The sequence below is a fragment of the Ranitomeya variabilis genome, chromosome 2, assembly GCF_051348905.1.
Source record: "Ranitomeya variabilis isolate aRanVar5 chromosome 2, aRanVar5.hap1, whole genome shotgun sequence".
Classification (NCBI taxonomy): domain Eukaryota; kingdom Metazoa; phylum Chordata; class Amphibia; order Anura; family Dendrobatidae; genus Ranitomeya; species Ranitomeya variabilis.
This window is the reverse complement of record NC_135233.1, coordinates 357,413,579-357,438,791: the sequence shown is the minus strand read 5'-3', so window position 1 is coordinate 357,438,791 and position 25,213 is coordinate 357,413,579. Positions and strand designations below refer to the sequence as shown.

The 25,213-nt window shown below is 44.6% G+C and overlaps 1 protein-coding gene across 1 annotated transcript in view; it reads left to right on the top strand.

Annotated features, from left to right (window-relative positions):
- The window catches only part of LOC143805896 (cytochrome P450 2G1-like), a 30,863-nt gene extending 24,430 nt beyond the window's left edge, over positions 1-6,433 (top strand). The window contains exons 8-9 of the mRNA XM_077285646.1: positions 5,168-5,309; positions 5,428-6,433. Coding sequence (XP_077141761.1) covers positions 5,168-5,309; positions 5,428-5,609 — 324 coding nt within the window. The 3' untranslated portion in view covers positions 5,610-6,433. The remainder of the gene's footprint in view (positions 1-5,167; positions 5,310-5,427) is intronic.
- Positions 6,434-25,213: the final 18,780 nt, after the last annotated feature.

Sequence of the window (25,213 nt, the reverse complement as noted above, 5' to 3'; positions counted from 1 at the left end):
CAATGACGGGAGGAAGGTATCCTTCCGCCACTGTATTCCTCCGCCTCTGTAAAAAAAAAGTCCCTAGTCTCACTTTATGGCATTGCTGTATGAGAAATTTTCCCACGCAGCTTTTTGCCATAAAGTAAGACTTTGTCCTAAGGTAACCTCTCAGTGATGCACTGCAGGAGCCATTGTCTCCTGTCAGTGTGTCACTGAGGGTCCTTCTTCATTTCACCATACTTACCATACTTCAGTGCCTGCAAAAAACGTAAAATAAGAAACCGCATACTACCTGTCTGCCGTAGTCCAACAAGGAGTGTCCAACGACTATCTCCCCTATAGAACAGTGACATCGGGTGATGTCACTGCTCTATAGGACCCTCAGTGACACACTGACAGGAGACAATGGCTCCTGCAGTGCATCACTGAGGTTACCTTAGGACAAATCTTACTTTATGGCAAAAAGCTGCGTGGGAAAATTTCTCATACAGCAATGCCATAAAGTGAGACTAGGGACTTTTTTTTACAGCGGCGGAGGAATACCTTCCTCCCGTCATTGTGTTCCTGGGGCCCCTAGAGAGCGGTTGCAACAGATGTTGCTGCCGTTCTCCACGGGAGATCGTCGTGGGACACTCGTGGATTTCTGCGGACAGGGAGTATATTGGTTGTTTGTTTTTTTTCATATTTTTTACAGGTTGACACTGGCTTCGGGGAACAAAGTGACAAGTAATGGTGAGTATGTAATCTACGTTTAATGTACTGTATGTCTATATGTATGTATTGTATGTAATGTATGTAGTATGTATGTATGTAGTATGTATGTAGTATGTAGCATGTATACAGTATGTATGTATGTAGCATGTATGTAGTAGTTTTTTTTTTTTTTACATTCAACACATTAGCCGGATGATGGGACTACTACTGTCCCATCATTGGCTAATGTGTCAATCACTGTCAGTGTAGCAGACAGAGCACGATGGGACTTGTAGTCCCATCGGATGATGCCTGCACACCGCACAGAGCCCCAGCACGCCGCACAGACCCCCCCATGCCGCACAGAGACCCCCCCCATGCCACACAGAGACCCCCCACGCCGCACAGAGACCACCCCCCACTCTGCACAGAGACCCCCCACGCCACATAGAGCCCGGCCAGCCCACATACAGAGCCCCGGCAAGCACGAACAGACCCCGCCCATACACACAGACACTCAGTGTCCGCCCACGCACCGCCCACACTCTTCCCCCCTCCGGAATAGCATGTGGCAGGACAGAAAGGGCTTATTTACGTTCCGATATTTGTGTCCCATTTACTTGTTTTGGTATCGGGTATCGGTATTGGCGATATCCGATATTTTTTGGATATCGGCCGATCCAATCCGATACCGATGCTTTTGAATATCCGAAGGTATCGCTCAACACTATTTATATGGCTTTCTTCACTTAAATTAGAAAAAATTTTATTTCTATAAAAACCGCACCAGTTTTACTTTTGGGCTTTGTCTGGTATTGCAAAATGTATAGATAAATAGGGCTCATCAATAAGTCAGTGCCCACCATTTGCTTCATTGTTTAGATTGTCCCATTTCAGATTCTTGGAATTTTTTATTGTACAAATTTTTCCACTCAAGTTTAGGATCATTTGATTTCTGTAGGTCAGTTCCTCTTTGTCTAAGCTCAATCACAAAATGGTGTGCACTCCAGTTTAATGGATTAAATTTCCCTCTTTTGAGTATTTTTTTTTATATGGTAATGCAATTCCGGCCTCATTCATTTCATTTAGTAGGGCTACACTTCCAGACTAAGCTCATAGATAGAGATGAGCGAACAGGATCATGACAAATCTAACTGAATTACCTGGAAAACTTGGATTCACCAGGGCCGGAAATGGTTAAATATTATGCTCATCTTTCCTTACTAGAGATCAGCAGATCACTTTGTGCAGCCACATCTCTGGCAAGTACTTTTTGGACGTGGACAGGAGCTGCGCAAATTTCCTCTTCTTCCAGGCTCATTATTAGCTGGGCTTGCGAGAAATAGCCACTTTGTACAGATGACGTCACGCTGGGGAACCCAGAAGCTCCAGAAATTAATGCAGCTTCCTTCCACGGCCAGAGAGCATTCACCTGGATTGAGGTTGCGCGAAGCGATTTACTCATCTCTATTCCTCACCTGCTTTTTTTTTTTTTACATTTTTATGCCGCCTCAGCTTCTCTGTCCTAGTTGATGTTCTTCTGCTTTTCTGGAACTCCATTTCTGCCTGAGGACTGTCACATGGGGCAAGGCAATATATGTCAACATAAGTGTTGACCTCCTCCTCCCCCGTAACCAGGTGAGGCCAATCCCAAGCCTAAGATTTGCCTCAGTTCTTGAATGGAGTGACAGAAGAAGAGGAATCTGATGTTAACTATTGAGGTGCTGCAATGATGGCAGTAGAGGAAGAAGTAAAGGGGGGGGGTAAGCAAGGAAAAAAGTGTGTGTGTGTGTATATATATACTGCTCAGAAAAATAATATATATATATTGCTAAAAAAAATAAAGGGAGCACTTAAACAACAGAATATGACTCCAAGTAAATAAAAATTCTGTGAAATCAAACTGTCCACTTAGGATGCAACACTGTTTGACAATCAATTTCACATTCTGTTGTCCAAATGAATAGACAACAGATGTAAATTATTGGCAATTATCAAGACACACTCAATAAAGGAGTGGTTCTGCAGGTGGGGACCACAGACCACATCTCAGTACCAATGCTTTCTGGCTGATGTTTTGGTCACTTTTGAATGTTGGTTGTGCTTTCACACTCGTGGTAGCATGAGACGGACTCTAGAACTCACACAAGTGGCTCAGGTAGTGCAGCTCATCCAGGATGGCACATCAATGTGAGCTGTGATAAGAAGGTTTGCTGTGTCTGTCAGCGTATTGTCAAGAGGCTAGAGGCGCTACCAGAAGACAAGCCAATACACAAGGAGATGTGGAGGGGGCCGTAGGAGGGCAACAACTCAGCAGCAGGACCACTACCTCAGCCTTTGTGCAAGGAGGAGCATTGCCAGAGTCCTGAAAAATGACCTCCAGCAGGACACAAATGTGCAGACACAAATGTGTGTCTGCACAAATGGTTAGAAACCGACTCCATGAGGATGGTCTGAGTGCTCGACGTCCACAGATGAGGGTTGTGCTCACAGCTCAACACCGTGCAGGACACTAGACTTTTGCCACAGAACACCAGGATTGGCAAATTCGCCACTGGTGCCCTATGCTCTTCACAGATGAAAGCAGGTTCACACTGAGCACATGTGACAGACTTGACAGAGTCTGGAGACGCCATGGAGAATTATCTGCTGCCTGTAACATCCTTCAGCATGACCGGTTTGGCAGTGGGTCAGAAATGGTGTGGGGTGGCATTTCTTTGGAGGGCCGCACAGCCCTCCATGTGCTCACCAGATGTAGCCTGACTGTCAGTAGGTACCAAGATGAGATTCTGAGACCCCTTGTGAGACCATATGCTGGTACGGTTGGCCCTGTGTTCCTCTTAATGCAGGACAATGCTGGAGTGTGTAAGCAGTTACTGCAAGATAAAGGCATTGAAGCTATGGACTGGCCCGCCGATTCCCCAGACTTGAATCCGATTGAACACATCTGGGACATCACAACAACATCTGGGACATCATGTCTCGCTCCATCCACCAATGTAACGTTGCAGCACAGACTGTCCAGGAGTTGGCGATGCTTTAGTCCAGGTCTGGGAGGAGATCCCTCAGGAGACCATCCGCCGCCTTATCAGGAGCATGCCCAGGTGTTGTAGGGAGGTCATACAGGTAGGTGGAGGCCACACACACTGCTGAGCATCATTTCCTTGTCTTGAGGCATTTCCACTAAAGTTGGATCAGTCTGCAGTCTGTGTGTGTGTGTGTGTATACATATATATATATATATATATATATATATATATATATATATATACACTCACCGGCCACTTTATTAGGTACACCATGCTAGTAACGGGTTGGACCCCTTTTGCCTTCAGAACTGCCTCAATTCTTCGTGGCATAGATTCAACAAGGTGCTGGAAGCATTCCTCAGAGATTTTGGTCCATATTGACATGATGGCATCACACAGTTGCCGCAGATTTGTCGGCTGCACATCCCAAAGATGCTCCATACAAGGCAGGATGGATCCATGCTTTCATGTTGTTTACGCCAAATTCTGACCCTACCATCCGAATGTCGCAGCAGAAATCGAGACTCATCAGACCAAGCAACGTTTTTCCAATCTTCTACTGTCCAATTTCGATGAGCTTGTGCAAATTGTAGCCTCAGTTTCCTGTTCTTAGCTGAAAGGAGTGGTACCCGGTGTGGTCTTCTGCTGCTGTAGCCCATCTGCCTCAAAGTTCGACGCACTGTGCGTTCAGAGATGCTCTTAGGCCTACCTTGGTTGTAACGGGTGGCGATTAGAGTCACTGTTGCCTTTCTATCAGCTCGAACCAGTCTGCCCATTCTCCTCTGACCTCTGGCATCAACAAGGCATTTCCGCCCACAGAACTGCCGCTCACTGGATTTTTTTTCTTTTTCGGACCATTCTCTGTAAACCCTAGAGATGGTTGTGCGTGAAAATCCCAGTAGATCAGCAGTTTCTGAAATACTCAGACCAGCCCTTCTGGCACCAACAACCATGCCACGTTCAAAGGCACTCAAATCACCTTTCTTCCCCATACTGATGCTCGGTTTGAACTGCAGGAGATTGTCTTGACCATGTCTACATGCCTAAATGCACTGAGTTGCCGCCATGTGATTGGCTGATTAGAAATTAAGTGTTAACAAGAAGTTGGACAGGTGTACCTAATAAAGTGGCCAGTGAGTGTATATATATATATATATATATATATATATATATATATATATATATATATATATATATATATATATATTTTATTTTTTTTTAAATTACTTTAGTCAAGGCAATTTCAATCTAGATGGGATTAATTTGCAATTACTGTAATCAAATTTGCCAACAGCATTTTGAGAGATTTTCTTTTTTCTACAAGAGTAGGACAACAGTAGTGCTCTTTTTTTGTAACTCATAAGACTCTTTTTAAGAAAAATGGACAACCTCTATGCACTAATTATTTAAAGCTGACTTGTATTGTGGTTTTTTTTATTACTTTTTAATACTTTTATTTACAGGGAACTACGGTGTTTCCAGTCTTGACCTCTGTACTCAAAGACCCCAAACAATTCAAGAATCCAGAAAAGTTTGATCCTGGACGTTTTTTGGATGAAAATAGTGGCTTTAAGAAACATGATGCATTCATGCCTTTTTCTGCAGGTAAAATAACTGTCCATTACACTGTATCTCATACCAGAAAACTAATTATGTAAAAGAGCCTAAATCTATTAATTTGTGTAATGACCACATATTATGTATAATCATTCTGTGTCCTTAGGAAAACGCATTTGTATGGGAGAAGGCCTGGCTCGCATGGAGCTCTTCCTCTTTTTCACTACTGTACTGCAAAAATTTACATTGAAGCCCACAGTGGATAGACTACAGTTGGACCTTACACCTGAACCTAAAACCAATGGCTCAATTCCCAGATCCTATGAGATGTTTGTTGTCCCTCGCTGAGGAGCCCCTCTCTACTTTTGTAGCTTGATCTAATACCATCATATTTAATAATCAAAATTGAATTGTATTGTATGATTTAGGATATTGTTAACGATATGGCCCCAACATACCTCTGATTTAATGCACATATTGGCCATAAAGTGTCTTCGTATGAATCTTCACTGTGTCCTCAATGTTGAAGTTAAGAATTGAAGATCTACTCAGGAACTTTTGGTGATAAGAACTTAATATATATATTAGGCTGATGCCTTCTGGTCATAAAGAGGACTATACATTATCATGTTGATGAAAATTTCGACTGTAAGGGCTCTTTCAGATGTTAGTATTGTTCATGCATGAGAAAAAAGAACCGATTATTCTGGTCAGAATGTCATCAGTTTTTCTCGTACATGGAGAGAATAAAAGATAAAAAGTTTTCCCACCTTCTCCTTTACGGCAGTCCATGAAAATCCGATCAGAATTGGACATGCCTCCGATTGCGAGGAACATTTGCTCCAAGGAAAATATTGTACTTGTTTACAGCTTCATACAATATCATAAGTATAAGCACTATCCATGAAAACAATTGGATAGCATTCGTGAAAATCGAACATGTGAACAAGCCCCAACACACAGAATATATTGGCTGTCAGAGAACTGTCAATCATTATCATTCTCTGTTGATTTTCTTTCTATACTGAGTTCTACCGTACATGTAGCATCTTGCCTTGGACTAAGGTCAACATTTACCTTTTGGAAGCAAAGAGAAAAAATATTAGTCTACTAAACACCATGAAACCAATTTAACAACACTCCTTAATAAATGAAGTCCTTATCTAAGAGCTAATATACCTTTGTGATTTATATGTATGGACCAGACCTAGCTTTCAACTCCAAACTGAAGAGCATATATTTATAATGCTGTTCTTGTTTTGTAATGTAGTATTTGTACGGTAATTCCTTTACTTTTGCTCACAAGCAAAAACTGTAACACAAAAGTGGCATGCATTATGGCAGAAATGTATTCCAGTCCAGGATTGAGTAAATTTCTATCTCTGTAGCACGAAGAGCTGAAAGATGGGCCAAATCCCCTAAGAGGTTCATACCTCACAATGAGTTTGACACATCTTACTCCAGAGGCCTTTGCATCAAAACTGGAGTACAAAATGCCAGTCTTGATTGATTGTCTCCAATGGGTAATAAGGTCACAGAGGAATTGGTGATACGAACTATTGATAAGCGAGTGTGATCAGATAAGGTGTTATACCAGCACCCTCATGCGCTAGTAGTATTCGAGCACGCAGAAGATCCTCTATGTTTGAGTCTTCATGGATGTGCATATTATTAATCACTAAAGTTAATAGAAAATCTAATGAATAGATTTTTTTTTTAAAGTCAAATCACAACATTGTTTCTCAGCGATGAGGCCTTAAAATCATGCTGCAGTTATCCCTTTATTCTATCACAATGAATGTGCAATTAGATTTGTTATGAGAATTTCTCTAAACATGTTATCTCAACTGCATTGTTGGCCAGGTGGTTCAAATTACATGTTTGGGGTGGTGCTCCATTTTCCTGGCAACGCAAGCTATAGAGGAGGGTACTTTCTGCAGCTAGTTGACTTAGGGTACCGTCACACAGTGCCATTTTGATCGCTACGACGGCACGATCCGTGACGTCGCAGCGATCGTATGATTATCGCTCCAGCGTCGTAGACTGCGGTCACACGGTGCAATCACGGCGCTGGAGCGATGCCGAAGTCCCCGGGTAACCAGGGTAAACATCGGGTTACTAAGCGCAGGGCCGCGCTTAGTAACCCGATGTTTACCGTGGTTACCAGCGTAAACGTAAAAAAAACAAACAGTACATACTCACATTCCGGTGTCTGTCCTCCGGCGTCTCAGCTTCTCTGCACTGTGTAAGCACAGCGGCCGGAAAGCACAGCGGTGACGTCTGACGTCACCGCTGTCCTCGCTTTCCGGCTGGCCGGCGCTCACAGTGCAGAGAAGCTGAGACGCCGGGGACAGACACCGGAATGTGAGTATGTACTGTTTGTTTTTTTTACGTTTACGCTGGTAACCACGGTAAACATCGGGTTACTAAGCGCGGCCTGTTGTGATTCGGTTCGTGGGCTCCCCCGGTGGTCTTTTGTGGTACTGGTGTCCTGCAAGCTTTGTCTTCTCAGTTCACCTGTTCCTATCAGGATGTGGGAGTATCCTATTTAACCTTGCTCCTCAGTCATTCCACTGAGTAAGCACAGACCATTTTCGAAATTTTTGGCAATATATTTCGGCTTCATCTTGCCCCTGAAAGAGGGCTATTAGGGCTTTCTCAGCCTGAATCTCCAAATTTGGTTCCTCATAAAGCAACCCCAAAGCCAGAAAAAACGCATCCACATTGAGCAACGCAGGATCCCCTGGTGCCAATGAAAATGCCCAATTTTGGGGGTCACCCCGCAGTAAAGAAATAACAATTTTTACTTGCTGGGCAGGATCTCCAGCAGAATGAGATCTCAGCGAAAGAAACAATTTACAATTGTATTTAAAATTTAGAAAACAAGATCGATCTCCAGAAAAAAACTCCGGTATAGGAATTTTAGGTTCAGACCGAGGAGCATGTAACAAAAAATCTTGTATATTCTGAACCTTAGAGGCAAGATTATTCAAATTGGTAGCCAGACTCTGGGGATCCATATTTCAACAGATAAAGTCTGAGCCATTCAGGGGTTAAGAGGAGAGGAAAACAGGAGACTGCAATTAGAGCTGGAGTGCAACTTCAGAGGAAGAAAAAAAAAAAAAAAAGGTTTCACACAGTTCCTTTTCTCTCCTGCTTCAGCCTATAGATTAAACATTTGGGCTGGCCATACTGTTATGGTTTCCAATGGCAAGGAAACATCAGAAGCATAGAATAAACGGACAAGCTCTCGGGTGATGGAAACTAGAGCTGACCGCGATGCTAAACCTACACACCACACTAGAAGTAGCCAGGGGGCATTCCTGCGTTGTCTCTAGATGCCGCGCGCCAGCCGGAGAACTAACTACCCCTGGTAGAAGAAAACACAGTCCTGGCTTGCCTCCAGAGAATGTCCCCACAGGAGATAGCAGCCCCCCACATATAATAACGGTGAGAGCAGATGAAAAGACACACGTAGTATGAAAGCAGATTTAGCACAGAGAGGCCCGCTAACTAAATAGCAGAAAGATACAACAGAGGACTTCGCGGTCAGCTGCAAAACCCTTCAAAACACCATCCTGAAATTACCTTAACTCATGTGACAACTCATGACACCGGAGTGGTAATTTCAGCCCAACAAGAGCTTCCAGCTGCAGAGATTCACATAAGTGCAAACTGGACAAAACATACAAAAATAGACTTAAGGACTAAAGTGTCCAACTTAGCTGAGCAGAAAACTGGGAGCAGGAACATGCAACAGAATCACTCTGGATACATTGATGGCCAGCATTAGAATGACTGAGGAGCAAGGTTAAATAGGATACTCCCACATCCTAATAGGAACAGGTGAACTGAGAAGGCAAAGCTTGCAGGACACCAGTACCACAAGAGACCACCGGGGGAGCCCACGAACCGAATCACAACAGCGGCCCTGCGCTTAGTTACCCGATGTTTACCCTGGTTACAAGCGAACACATCGCTGGATCGCTGTCACACACAACGATCCAGCGATGTCAGCGGGTGATCAAGCGACGAAAGAAAGTTCCATACGATCTGCTACGACGTACGATTCTCAGCAGGATCCCTGATCGCTGCTGCGTGTCAGGCCATGTGCACACGTTAAGTATTTTTCGCGGTTTTTTCGCGTTTTTTCGCTATAAAAACGTGATAAAAACGCGAAAAAAACGCTTACATATGCCTCCCATTATTTTAAGTGTATTCCGCATTTTTTGTGCAAATGTAGCCTTTTTTTCCGCGAAAAAATCGCATCGCGGAAAAAAAAGCAACATGTTCATTAAAATGCGGAATTGCAGGGGATTCCGCACACCTAGGGGTCCATTGATCTGCTTACTTCCCGCACGGGGCTGTGCCCACGATGCGGGAAGTAAGCAGATTATGTGCGGTTGGTACCCAGGGTGGAGGAGAGGAGACTCTCCTCCACGCACTGGGCACCATATAAGTGGTCAAAAAATAAGAATTAAAATAAAAAATAGTCCTATACTCACCCTCGATGTCTTCCCGCCTCCACTGCATGCTGTCGCTTCGGTTCCTGTAGCTGATGTGCGGCGAAGGACCTTGCCGATGACGTCACTGTCCTGTGATTGGTCGTGAGCGGTCATGTGAGCACAGACCAGCTATAGGAAGAGGAACGGACGCCGCTGAGGAGATGTCTGGGTGAGTATAAGCATTTTTTTTATTTTTTTTATTATTTTTAAACATTCTATCTTTTACTATAGATGCTGCATAGGCTGCATCTATAGTAAAAAGTTGGTCACACTTGTCAAACAGTATGTTTGACAAGTGTGACCAACCTGTCAGTCAGTTTTCCAAGCGATGCTACAGATCGCTTGGAAAACTTTAGCATTCTGCAAGCTAATTACGCTTGCAGAATGCTAAAAAAACGCGAAAAAAACGCAAAAAAAACGCAAAAAAAAAAATGCGGATTTCTTGCAGAAAATTTCCGGTTTTCTTCAGGAAATTTCTGCAAGAAATCCGCAACGTGTGCACATACCCTCAGACACAGCGATATCGTATGGATATCGCTGGAACGTCACGGATCGTACGGTCGTAGCGATCAAAATGTGACTGTGTGACGGTACCCTTACAGATAAGACAAGCTTGTGAGAAAGTGTTTTTCCGTTTGTTTTTTTTTATTTTGTACTGTTTGACAAAAAGACACATTGGAATAAAGCTCATTGTAATAAAGTCTATTTTCTGATGTCCTATCTATGAGCCGTGAACTGTGATAGTAAAATTTAAAACCTGTTAGTTCATACAGGATTTAAGCAGTTTTTAAGCTGTTTGTAAAGACCTGCATCGCCAACGATCATCCATAACATACATAAATTACATACATACATTGGCGTACAGTAATGTTGTATAGGTCCTTGTAATATTTCAGAAGCAGCTCTGATTCAACAAGACATGGACTCCTGAAGACCTCATTGAGTCCTCTAAGTTGCAAGATGCGGACTCCATGGGTTGGACTTGTTCTCGGCCACATTCCATGGGTTCTCAACCCGATTAAAATCCAAAGATTTAATTCTGATTGTTTGATATTTAATAGAAAAGGCACAAAAAGAGGACTGAAAATCCTCCAAAAATTCAAGAATTAATACAGAAGAAAAGGTGCAGCAATGCTTTCCTGCCCAGGTCTCCGAACAAGTGCACTCTCATAATGCTGCAAACCCATGTAGTAAAGATGGCGGCAGAAGAGGTGCAAAATACTGATGAGGCAACCACTTACAGCCTACCAATTCATGGAGGGGGTGATTGCTTAGTATATAATTGCACAAAAGAGGCTTGTATAGGGCGCTGCTCACATACAGGTATCTAGTTTACAGCCTTTTAGTGATGCCCATACTATTAGATCAGGCACGCTGCCCAGCACCATCTAAACACATCCAATGTGAACAGACACACCAGTTTTCAAGTCCAAAAACACTGAGCTTGGCTGCACCCTGAATAATAAAGTGCAGAAAATACATATAAATGTGTGAGCAGCGCTCTATACAAGCTGCTTTTGTGCAATCATATACTTAGAAATCACCCTCTCCATGAATTGGTAGGCTATGAGTGGTTGTCTTATCAGTATTTTGCACCTGTGTTGCCGCGAACTTTACTACGTGAGTTTGCTACACCCTGAGAGTGTATTTGTTTGGACACATGGGCAGGTAAGCATTGCTGCCCATTTTCTGCTGTATTAATTAATCGTTTGAAATTTAGAAGCCAATTCCAAACCTTTGAATTTTTTTCATGGTTCCTAATAATTTGTGCAATATAGCATGGCACATGGCCTCACAAAACCCATTCATACAATGAAGACATAAAACACTTTTAATGTGGATAAAAATGGCCGTGTAGTTTATTTAGGGTTACATAAATTAAATAAATTCCAATAAATAAACTCATCAATTAACACCAAAGTTCCATACTTCTCCAGTAAACCAATCCACCCATACATGGGTGATTTTCCCACAATTAAACTACACCACAATGAATTACAAGCTTTAACAAAGGGGGAAGGAGGGTGGGCTTCTTTTCTTCTCTCTCTGGCAGAATGACCAAAACCCCAGAAACCAGGGTTTATATATTCAAAAATCTGGGCGCCAAACACCCCAACAGCCAATAAAAAACAGCTAAAATAGGCGATAGGAAGACTAGAAAAAACTGGACAAAACCAGTTTCTAACCTCCACACCTGACTGACCTGACCCTTAGGTGACCTTTCTGTAAAGAAAGCCATATAACTAAAATAGGGTTTATGAGGCCATGAGACCCCCGCTGTATTCTTCCTCGTGTTTACGCGGGGGGGCTAACATGGCCTCACAAAACCCATTCATACAATGAAGACATAAAACACTTTTAATGTGGATAAAAATGGCCGTGTAGTTTATTTAGGGTTACATAAATTAAATAAATTCCAATAAATAAACTCATCAATTAAAACCAAAGTTCCATACTTCTCCAGTAAACCAATCCACCCATACATGGGTGATTTTCCCACAATTAAACTACACGACAATGAATTACAAGCTTTAACAAAGGGGGAGGGAGGGTGGGCTTCTTCTTTTCTTCTCTCTCCGGCAGAATGACCAAAACCCCAGAAACCAGGGTTTATATATTCAAAAATCTGGGCGCCAAACACCCCAACAGCCAATAAAAAACAGCTAAAATAGGCGCCAGGCAGACTAGAAAAAACTGGACAAAACCAGTTTCTAACCTCCACACCTGACTGACCTGACCCTTAGGTGACCTTTCAGTAAAGAAAGCCATATAACTAAAATAGGGTTTATGAGGCCATGAGACCCCCCGCTGTATTCTTCCTCATGTTTACGCGGGGGGGCTAACATGGCCTCACAAAACCCATTCATACAATGAAGACATAAAACACTTTTAATGTGGATAAAAATGGCCGTGTAGTTTATTTAAGGTTGCATAAATTAAATAAATTCCAATAAATAAACTCATCAATTAAAACCAAAGTTCCATACTTCTCCAGTAAACCAATCCACCCATACATGGGTGATTCTCCCACCAGGCCAAGGCTCAACGAGACATGGCCCCCCAAAAACCACACAGCCATTTTTCAATAATCGACTGTAAGTCAAGGTTAAAAATGTCCAAACCAATATCCGATAAATGGACTAGATCAGGCCTATAAAGGCCTGGTAAAAAAACCTTCCAATTCAAAATGCCTAAAAGAGAACCCTGAAATCAAAGGGAAAAATTTCTCCATAGATTTGTTCACTCTTTTCCGTATTTTCTCTAGGAAAGAAAAACGATTGTTATGCCATAAGAGTCTGGGGATAATCTCGGAAAAAACAAAAGAAGAATAAGGCAAAATTTGCCTAATACCGATGATATCCGATCTCATAGCTGATAACAAGTCAAGAGTCCTGATTTTTCCGAGATCATTACCAGAGACATGAAAAATAATTAAATCGGGAGAAGGGTATTTAACTAGCCATTTCTTAACTTGAGCAACCAGGCAAAACCATTTCAAACCTCGAACTCCAAGCCACCAAACCTGAATATCAGAAGGATTAAAAGATAAGTTTTCTGTGTAAATTCGCTGACTAGCCCTCTTCTGGGCCCAGAAGACAAAAGAATGTCCGACTATCCAGATAACTAACGGACCTAAAAGAAAACCAATAATCAATAATCATAAAGATCATGTCTGATATACAATTTGAACCTCTTGGAGTTCCATCTACCCAATTCTTTTATTCCAGACTCAGAAAGCCCGGCCCTTAGATGAAAGAAATAAAATTCTAGAATTCTGCATTAGTGACCCCCTGGTATAAATTCCAGCAAAAATAGAAAAAATTTCTAGGACTGTCAAATTAAAAACTACCCGCTCGGACACCCAATTCGTTGGCCATTGGAAAGAAGTCCAATGGGAAATAAAAAAGATGCTACTGCCGAGATGCTTATCAAAAGAAAAAATAAACGGAAAAGAATCGGCTGACACAAAAGATGACTGCCACAAGGATCTGCCGTTATGCTCTGATAAAAAGGAGAGCCATATTCTAGCATCCTCTTTCAGATCAGAACAAATCCTAATATGAGAATGAGGGGAAGATACACCTTTGGTGGCATCATATAAACTTCTACAAAAAGCTCGACCAATCGGAATAACCCAAACTGCAAAATTCAATAATCCTAATAAGGATTGCAGTTCTTTGAGAGTAACCTTATCTTTTGACAAAAAAATTAGATAAAGCAGTGCGAAGTTTCAAAATTTTTTCCACCGGAAGTCTAGATTCCATTTTTTGGGAATCCAGAGTGATTCCCAAAATCTCAATGGATCTAGAAGGACCAACTGTCTTTTCATGAGCGATAGGGACACCGAAATAATCACACATAAGAATAAATTTATTAAGGGCATCTTCACATGTGGAGGAGCCAAAAGGACCAATAAACAAAAAATCGTCTAAATAATGCAGGATACCTGCGTCTTTACAATTAGTTTGTAAAACCCAATGAAGAAAAGAGGAAAGACTTTCAAAATAAAAGCAAGACAAAGAAATACCCATGGGTAAGCATTTATCATAAAAGAAACAGTCATCAAAATAAAAGCCTAGCGAATTGAAACCAGACGGGTGGACGGGAAGGAGTCTAAAAGCAGACTTAATGTCCGACTTGGACATCAAGGCATTGCAGCTGAATTTCTTAAGGATCTCTAATGCAGAATCAAATGAAGAGTAAGATACTGAAACTAAGGACTTGTCCACTTCATCATTCAGGGATGAACCCAATGGGTGGGATAAATGATGAATTAATCGAAATGAGCCCTCATCTTTTTTTGGTACTATACCCAAAGGAGATATACGAAAGTTAAGAAACGGAGGTGTTTCAAAAGGGCCTGCAACTCTGCCTAGCTGAATTTCATTAATAATTTTATTCCTAGCGACCTCCGGGTTGGCCTTCAAAGAGGGTAAATTGGAAACAACTAAACAGCCCTCCCCTTTAAATTGTGGCACAAAAAATCCTTCAGAAAATCCATAAAACAACAGTTCACTGATCTCCCGATCTGGAAATTTGTTTAACCATGGAGACATGTTTGCCAGAATCACTGGTGTCTGTGCTTTTTGTAATGTGCTCCTTAGCAGAGGACTGCTGAGCTGCCTGTTTCTTGAAGCATTTAGCCATTGGGTGTGAGTTCCCACAGAATGAACATTCGTGGCGGAATCTGCAATTGTTGTTCCACTTGCAAAAGGAATCATTGAAAGCGAAACAAACGCCACGTTTTAAAGTGCTAGAGGGAGTCTGCTTAGGATTACTATGCCTCTGTGGAAGCATAAGGTTAATCCACAAACCAATATACTTCACTCCCCAATGGAGCTCAGGATGAACTGATAATTTGTGCCTGAAAGCTTCATCGTAATTCAGCCAAGTGAACCCGCCGAAATTCCGATAAGCTTCCAGTATGATATCTAAGTGTTGAAATAATTTGCTGCAGAGATGGGGGGATTTTTCACCCAGGACTGCAGCAAAAATGGAAAATGCTTGCACCCAATTGTTGAAGGATTTAGAATTGGTGCGTTTAAATTCGTCTGAATCAGCTTTATCATCCTTCTTGTCTGATTTAACAAGCTGATCTTTTCTAGGTAGTAGAGAGAAAATATCAACATAATGATTATTCCAAATAAGCTCTTTAACAGAAGAGCTTAAGTGGAATCCCAAAGGAGATAACTCGCATGTCAGAGCTTCTTTAAATGTGTTAGTAGGAATAGTGTTAGCAGGTAAAGTGTCAGAAACTGTAGCGTTATGCACATCTGATGTGCGTGCAGTAGAAGGAATAACCTCCTTCAGTGTATCAGCTAACACCTTCCTAATGATATTTGTGAGCTGAGAGTGAGGGACAGACATAGGTACATTAGTAGTCTCACCCCTTGATGAATGATGGACGGTCCTGGGATCTCTGCAGCAGCTGGAGCTCAAACCCTCCGTGTTGGGCAAGCTCATGTGGGAAGCTGCTGCGAGCGGTGACTCCTCATCCTCTTCTGACTGCGATGTCGCAGGTTCTTCCCGGATGCTGGCGTGGACCGCAGATGTGGAAGCCGCTGCCGCTGCGGGAGCTGCTGACACCGCAGCGCTTTTACGGCCGCGGTGAGGTGTGGGCCTCCCGTCCGGAACAGCTGATGGGGACGGAGCGCTGTCCTGGTGCTGGCTGCGGAAGTCTCGCGCTGGGCTGCGAGACTTCCGAGGAGGGCGTCGCCGCGACTTTCCCCTCACTTCCTGTCTGGTGCGGCTGGAGGCAGGCGGCGACGCTGGCGGGGAATAAGGGATCCTCTGTCTCCTACGCCGCACTGAAGCAGGGGATGCCGGCGGGACCAGGGAGGCTTGACACGGTGGCTGGAGGGAAGCTTCTGGAGGAGGAGGGATCGCATCAGCTGCCGCCGAAGGAGGTTCTATAGCAAGGCAGCGCTGAAGCCAGTCCACTCCACCCTCTGCGCCAGCTCTGGTCAGGAGCTGTTGAAGGAGATTCTCCATCCTCAAGGTTCTTCTTCTTTTCTTCTCTCTCCGGCAGAATGACCACAACCCCAGAAACCAGGGTTTATATATTCAAAAATCTGGGCGCCAAACACCCCAACAGCCAATAAAAAACAGCTAAAATAGGTGCCAGGCAGACTAGAAAAAACTGGACAAAACCAGTTTCTAACCTCCACACCTGACTGACCTGACCCTTAGGTGACCTTTCAGTAAAGAAAGCCATATAACTAAAATAGGGTTTATGAGGCCATGAGACCCCCGCTGTATTCTTCCTCGTGTTTACGCGGGGGGGGGGGGGGGCTAACATTATTCAGCTGAAAGAAATGGAAAAAAGAATTGGCACGGTCTTCAATAATGTTTAAATATATGGTACAGTAAGTGTCAAATCCATTTCTAACATTTCTTAGCAGACCTTTGCCCCATCCTATAACACTGCCTCTGCCAGGTTGCCATCTTGCCATAGTGCATCTGGGTGCCATCCCATTTGCCTGTACACATATTGCTAAATGAAATGTGATTCATAAGACCTGGCCACCTTCTTCCCTTGTTCTATGGATTGTTTTCATGATTATGTGCTCTTCGTAGGTGTTTTTGATTATGAGAAGGGGTCAAGAAAGACACTTTAACTAGCCTGCAGCCCTCTATACATCAAGCTGTGATGCTTGGAGTGCGTCATCGCCTTTCTATCATAGCCAGTATTAACTTTTTGAACACTTTGTGCTAAAGCAGCTCTTCTGTGGGACTGCATCAAGTGGGTAAGCCTTCGATCTCCATGAGTTAGGTGAATATGAAGCAATTAATAGTTCTTGGTTGTCTGTCTATGGATCTCTTTGGTATGTATCAACCACTGCTCAGAAAACACTTTGCAAGACCTGCCATTATTGAGCTTCTCTTACCCATGCTTTTATTGTAACAATTTGGTCCCTAAGCTTGCAAATTTTATCGATCACCCATGACAGCACCACGAGAGAGGGGATCCACCCTACAAGGACAGGAAACCTACAGACCTTAATGGATGGCACATCTGCAATCCATCAGTTGATTTCTTGTCCTTGATGGGTGAACCTCTGGCAGGCATACCTGAAGATGGATGATAGTTTCCTGCCTCAGCTCGTGCGGGGTCCCTAGAAGCTTCACAGTGTGCTAATATTGGAGAGACAAGAGTCAGAAAATAGCCATACAAGTAACCTTAGAATATATTTATTGAAAACTTCAATTTCCACCTAAAAAGATTTATCACATATAGTACAAAATCATATTATAAATAGTGACAAGTGACTATATCCAACAGTGCACCTAGTGCTACAGGTTCACAGATCGGGACAGTAATAAATAATGTGTTGCGGTCGTGAATGTTACCAGTCTCTACATATGTGCAATGGAGATTGATGCATATCAGCTACAGTACATATTGCGATAATGCAATCGCACTAACCATATAGCGCATCATAAGTAAACACCCCGCAACACGTAAAGGACAAATACAGAAATAAAAGGGTTAATTACCCATCTGTGATGACCCGTCTGGAACCTGGATTGCTACCCCAACGCGCGTTTCGCGTTCGTGTATTCACCGTTTCCTCAGGGGGCGTCGTCAGCGGTGAGTACACGTACTCTAGCTGATATGCATCAATCTCCATTGCACAAATGCAGAGACTGGTAACATTCACGACTGCAACACATTATTTATTACTGTCCCGTTCTGTGAACCTGTAGCACTAGGTGCACTGTTGGATATAGTCACTTGTCACTATTTATAATATGATTTTGTACTATATGTGATAAATCTTTTTAGGTGGAAATTGAAGTTTTCAATAAATATATTCTAAGGTTACTTGTATGGCTATTTTCTGACTCTTGTCTCTCCAATATTAGCTATCTGTTAATTGAGTCGCCATGTGTATTTAATGAACTGACGTCTATATCTGTATAAGCTTCACAGTGTGTCTAGGGAGACTTTCACGGTTGTGTGTGGGCCCAGGTGAGCGATATCCTGAATGAGATAGCTGTCTCTGGCATGGCACTGGATGCGCCGAAAAACAGGACATGGGAGTGCCTCAGACGCCGGCAACATTTTTAGAGCATACCCTGATAACGCAGCAGGGGCGTGGTGTAAGATGCAGCTGTTGTTGATGATGCACTGGAGAGGACGTGCAGGGCATGCCACATGTACGTGGGATGCAGCAACATCTCATTGGGAGGTCACAACAGCAAACAGAACAGCATCGACCTGGTAGCAGCACTAACGACAATTGTGTGGGTGATAGACAGAATTCTGCAGGCAGTGACAGATCCAGTAGAGTAGATGATTCTTCAGCCTCCCGAGATGGTCTTTCGGGCTGAGACATGTTCCCCTCATAATTATTATTATTATTTATTTATATAGCACCATTAATTCCATGGTGCTGTACATGAGAAAAGGGGTTACGTACAGGGTTATATATAATGTTTACAGTAAACACATTTACAATGACAGACTGGGGCAGAGGGGAAAGGACCCTGTCCTTGTGGACTTACATTCTACAGGATAATGGGGAGGAGACAGAAGATCGGGGGAGCAGCAGCTCTGGCGGTGGTGAGGCAGCAGCTCTGGTGGTTTGTGACGCGGCAGCTCTGGTGGTTCGAGACTCGGCAGCTCTGGCGGATGGTGACGCGGCAGCTCTGGCGGATGGTGACGCGGCAGCTTTGGCAGTTGGTGACACGGCAGAATGGTTTTTGCAGGCTATAGGCTTTCCTGAAGAGATGGATTTTCAGGTTCCATCTGAAAGATCAGAGGGTGGTGGATAATCGGATGTGTGGAGTTCCAGAGGATGGAGATATTCGGGAGAAATCTTAGAGGCGGTTGTGTCAGGAACGAATAAGTGTGGAGGCGAGTAGGAGGTCTTGGATCAAAGATTACATGAGGGAAGATATTGGAAGATTAGTTCAGAGATATAGGGAGGGGGCAGGTTTTGGATGGCTTTGTAGATCAGTGTTAGTAGTTTGAACTGGATTCTTTGTGGAATTGGGAGCCAGTGGAGGAATTTGCAGAGGGGAGAAGCAAGGGAGTAGCGAGGAGAGAGGTGGATTAGCCGGGCAGCAGAGTTGAGGACAGACTGGAGCGGTGCAAGAGAGTTAGCGGGGAGGTCACAGAGGAGGGTGTTGCAGTAATCGAGGCGGGAGATGATGAGGGCATGCACAAGAGTCTTAGTAGATTGTGGGATGAGGAAGGGACAGATTCTGGCAATATTTTTGAGTTGGAGGTGACAGGAGGTGGCAAGAGTTTGGACGTGCGGCTTGAAGGACAGGGCAGAGTCGAGTGTTACAACGATGCAGCGGATTTCAGGTGCAGGAGAGAGGCTGCCTTATAAGGCTCCCTGATAGCTGCATTGCTGTTTGTACACCGCTGTGCAAACCAACTGCTTTTTTAAAAGCAAAAATCCTGTTGCTGCTTTCTGCACAGTTCTATTGTTTATTTGTCCACACTTTTGTGTGCAGCAGTCCTTTTTATTGCTGGCTGCCATACTTGTCCTGAGATCATTGTAGGGAGATTGTTATTGTAGTACAGTCCCTTTTTTATATATATATATCGTCCAGCCACATTCTGCCACTTACATTGTATAGTGTAATACACAGAGCCTGTTTCTCGTTGCAGTCTCCCCCCCAAAAAAAAGGGAGATTTAAATTGCCACTAAGTGGATCTACGTCAGTTCTGTTTGTCGTATATCTGCCAGCCACGTTCTGCCACATACATTGTATAGTGTAATACACAGGGCCTGTTTTTCGCTGCAGTCTCCCCCCAAAAAAGGAGATTTAAATTGCCACTAAGTGGATCTATGTCAGTTCTGTTTGTCGTATATCTGCCAGCCACGTTCTGCCACTTACATTGTATAGTGTAATAAAAAGGGCCTGTTTTTCGCTGCAGTCTCCCCCCCAAAAAAGGGAGATTTAAATTGCCAACAAGTTTAGATACAACTTCTACCTTGTTTTACAGTAGCATATAACGGTTGTTATTTTGGTTACACTTTCCCACAAATAAGGAAGTGTGGTGGAAGAGGCCGTGGGCGGTCGTTGCCAGCTGGTAATGATGGTGGTGGTGGTGGTGGTGGAGCATCTGGGGGTAGTGGGAAAAGCAAAATAGCAGCTAAGGCTGGAGATGTTGAGCCAGCGACATCATCTGGCTACACAAGGCCTCGAAGGCTCCCTTATCTGGGAGTAGGAAAACCACTTTTAAAGCCGGAGCAAAAGGAACAAGTTTTGGCTTTCCTTGCTGACTCAGCCTCTAGCTCTTTCGCCTCCTCTTCTGAAAGTTCCAAATTTAAAAGCAGCGAGACGTCAGTGGGTGCTCCCGGGCAGGTACAGGTCGCTTCCTTGTGTCCTTCACCCAAACCAACAGTGAAGGATGCATCAGGTGACACAACAGGTTACTCCATGGAGCTCTTTACACATACTGTGCCTGGGTTAGAAAGGGAAATTGTTAACAGCCCATTACTAGATGAACGGACATGGAGTGCACTGATGCACAGCCACAGCAAGATTATTATGCTGTTCCATTGATTCAGATCACTACATTGCCCTCGCAGTGTACTGAGCCAGAATCTGACCCTGATGAGACTATGGTGCCCCGTCCCGAACGCTATAGCACCTTACACTGTGACACAGAGGAAGGTGCACATGACATTGAAGAGGAGGTGATAGATGACCCAGATTGGCAGCCATTGAGGGAAGAGGGTGCCGCTGACTGTAGCTCAGAAGCAGAGGAGGATGATCCGCAGCAGCCATCTACATCACAACAGCTTTCATCTGGCAGGCCCGTCTCAGGCCAAAAACGTTAGTCAGCCAAAAAAACAGTTTTAAGACAGCGTGGCCATCTGGTGAAAGTAGCACAGTGTGCAATGCCTGAAAAGGTATTCCATAGTAGGAATAGTGGAGTGTGGCAATTTTTTAACCAAGATCCGAATGATCAGTGCAAAGTTATCTGTAACAAATGCTCAAAGACCTTTAGCAGAGGGAAGAATCCCCCAAATTTAAATACAACGTGCATGAGTAGACATTTAACCAGCATGCACTTGCAAGCCTGGACTAACTACCAAACGTCCCATACCGTTGGTGCACCTGCTCAGAATGAAGGTAGTCAGCAACGCTACATTGCTTCCCTAACTGTAAGCCCACCGTTTAGGGCACCACCAGCAGCAAATTTGGAGGTATCGTCGCAAGGCCAAAGCAGTCAGGAAATCACTAGGTTTTTGGTAGGAAACACTGTATGTAGGTCAACATCGAGAATACCATCACCAACCCTCTCTCAATCCGCCATGTCCACCACCACCACCATCGCTAGTTCCACCATATGCACCTCTCCAGTCCAGCTCACCCTACAAGAGACTCTGGTTAGGAAAAGAAAGTACTCACCCTCTCATCCGCGTACACAGGGTTTTAACGCCCACATTGCTAGACTAATCTCGTTAGAGATGATGCCCTACCGGTTGGTTGAAAGCAAAGCTTTCAAAGACCTGATGGCCTACGCAGTACCAAGCTATGACCTACCCAGTCGACACTTCTTACCGAGAAAAGCCATCCCAGCCCTCCACCAGCATGTCAAAGACTGCATTCTCCATGCACTGAGGCAGTCAGTCAGTAGAAAGGTGCACCTCACAACAGATGCATGGACCAGTAGGCATGGCCAGGGACATTACGTGTCCATCACGGCGCACTGGGTTAATGTGGTGGATGCAGGGTCCACAGGGGAGAGCCATAGTGGGACAGTTCTGCCTAGCCCACAGTCTAGGAAACAGGTGGCTGTAGGCGTTCGCCACCCCTCCTCCTCCTCCTCCTCCTCCAGAAGCAAAAGCTCGTCCACAGACCGCTGTCGCACAACCACTCCATCCGCAGCTGCCAGTGTTGCACACGAGGTGACCCATTATGGAACAGCTAGTGGTAAGCGTCAGCAGGCAGTCTTACAAATGAAGTGTTTGGGCGACAACAGACACACCGCGGAAGTTCTGGCCGAGTTCTTGCGCAAGAAACTCATTCATGGCTGGGAAGTGTACATCTTGAGGCAGGGAAGGTATTCAGTGATAACGGAAGGAATTTTATGGCTGCCATAGCCCTTTCAGAACTGAAACACATACCTTGCCTGGCTCACACCTTGAACCTGGTGGTGCAGTGCTTCCTGAAAAGTTATCCAGGGTTACCAGCCCTGCTCCTGAAGGTGCGAAGACTTTGCTCGCACATCCGCTGGTCGCCCGTACACTCCAGCCGTATGCAGAACCATCAGCGATCGCTGAATCTTCCCCAGCACTGCCTAATGATCGACGTTGCAACAAGGTGGAACTCCACACTGCACATGCTTCAGAGGCTGTGCGAACAGAGGCGCGCTGTAATGTATTTGTGGGAGGATACACATACACGGGCAGGCAGTTGGATGGCAGACATCGAGTTGTCAGGTGTGCAGTGGTCGAAGCTACAAGACCTCTGTCAAGTCCTTCAGTGTTTTGAGGAATGCACACGGCTGGTAAGTGCAGAAGACGCCATCATAAGCATGAGCATCCCACTAATGCGTCTGCTGATGCAAAGTTTTGCGCACATTAAGGAGCAGGCGTCTGCAGCCGAGGATGAGGGAAGCCTTGATGACAGTCAGCCATTGTCTGCTCAGGGAACTCTCCTGGACGAGGTAGCGGACGAAGAGGAGGAGGAGGATGATGGGGATGAATATTTATGAGAGGAGGATGCTTCTTAGGGGGCAATAGAAACTGGTGGCGTTGCAAGGTCAGGTACAGGGTTTTTGCGGGAGACAAGTGATGTTGATTTGCAAGAAAGTGCTCCTCAACCCAGCACAAGCAGTGAATTGACACCTGGAACATTGGCCCACATGGCTGATTATGCCATGCGTATCCTAAAAAGGGACCCCCACATTATAAAAATGATGACAGATGAGAGATGACAATTACTGGTTGGCCTGCCTCCTGGATCCACGCTATAAAGAGAAATTACAAAATATCATGTCACATGAGAACCTTGAGCAAATATTGGCTACTAAACAAGCAACTCTTGTAGACCGTTTGGTTCAGGCATTCCCAGCACATAGCGGCGGTGATGGTTCTCACACGAGTTGCAGGGGGCAACATGGCAGAGGTGTTAGAGGTGCACAAATCAGAAGTGGCCTTGGACAGAGGGGTTTTATGACCAGGTTGTGGAGTGATTTCGCAATGACCGCAGACATGACAGGTACTGCAGCATCAATTCAAAGTGACAGGAGACAACATTTGTCCTGTGTGGTTCCGACCTATTTTTCCTCCCTTATCGATGTTCTCCCTCACACGTCATTCCCCTTTGATTACTGGGCATTAGTGTTGAGCGATACCGTCCGATACTTGAAAGTATCGGTATCGGAAAGTATCGGCCGATACCGTCAAAGTATCGGATCCAATCCGATACCGATACCCGATACCAATACAAGTCAATGGGACTCAAGTATCGGACGGTATTCCTGATGATTCCCAGGGTCTGAAGGAGAGGAAACTCTCCTTCAGGCCCTGGGATCCATATAAATGTGTAAAAGAAAGAATTAAAATAAAAAATATCGCTATACTCACCTGTCCGACGCAGCCTGGACCTCAGCGAGGGAACCGGCAGCGTTGTTTGTTTAAAATTCGCGCTTTTACTTGGTTACGTGAAGTCCCGGCTTGTGATTGGTCAGGGCGGCCATGTTGCCGGGACGCGGACCAATCACAGCAAGCCGTGACGAAATTACGTCACGGCTTGCTGTGATTGGTCCGCGTCCCGGCAACATGGCCGCCATTAACCAATCACAAGCCGTGACGTCACGGGAGGCTGGACACGCGCGCTTTTTAAAATGGGCGCGTGTCCAGCCTCCCGTGACGTCCCGGCTTGTGATTGGTTGCGCCGCGGTCAACCAATCACAAGCCGGGAGGCTTGTATAATACATCAGCTGAGAGGTGATACATGGGAATGTGAGACACATCCTGCAAATTCGACCAAACTTATTATGCAACAATTGATGTTTTGACAACATTGGCAGTTTCCCCTTGTTTGGTTTAGTTCATCCTCACTCATTTTGTGCGCCGCGGTCAACCAATCACAAGCCGGGAGGCTGGACACGCGCGCATTTTAAAATTTTAAAATGGGCGCGTGTCCAGCCTCCCGTGACGTCCCGGCTTGTGATTGGTTGCGCCGCGGTCAACCAATCACAAGCCGGGAGGCTGGACACGCGCGCATTTTAAAATTTTAAAATGCGCGCGTGTCCAGCCTCCCGGCTTGTGATTGGTTGATCGCGGCGCAACCAATCACAAGCCGGGACGTCACGGGAGGCTGGACACGCGCCCATTTTAAAATGCGCGCGTGTCCAGCCTCCCGTGACGTCACGGCTTGTGATTGGTTGCGTCTCCCATGTGACTGCGACACAACCAATCACAAAGCCGGGACGTAATTTTAAAATCCTTAAGGACCTGAAATTACGTCACGGCTTGCTGTGATTGGTTGCGTTGCCCATGTGACTGCGACGCAACCAATCACAACGCCGGAACGTAATTTTAAAATCCTGAAGGACCTGAAATTACGTCACGGCTTGCTGTGATTGGTTGCGTCCTGGTCACATGGGCGGCACGCAACCAATCACAAGCCGGGACTCACGTAAAGGAAAGAAAAGCGCGAATTTTAAACAAAGAACGCTGCCGCTTCCCTCGGTAAGGTGCAGGCTGCGTCGGAGAGGTGAGTATAGCAATATTTTTTATTTTAATTCTCTCTTTTACACATTTTTACATTAATGTTGTTTCGATACCGATACCCGATATCACAAAAATATCGGATCTCGGTATCGGAATTCCGATACAGCAAGTATCGGCCGATACCCGATACTTGCAGTATCGGAATGCTCAACACTACTGGGCATCTAAAATAGACACCTGGCCTGAATTGGCAGAATATGCATTACAGGAGCTCGCTTGCCCAGCTGCTACA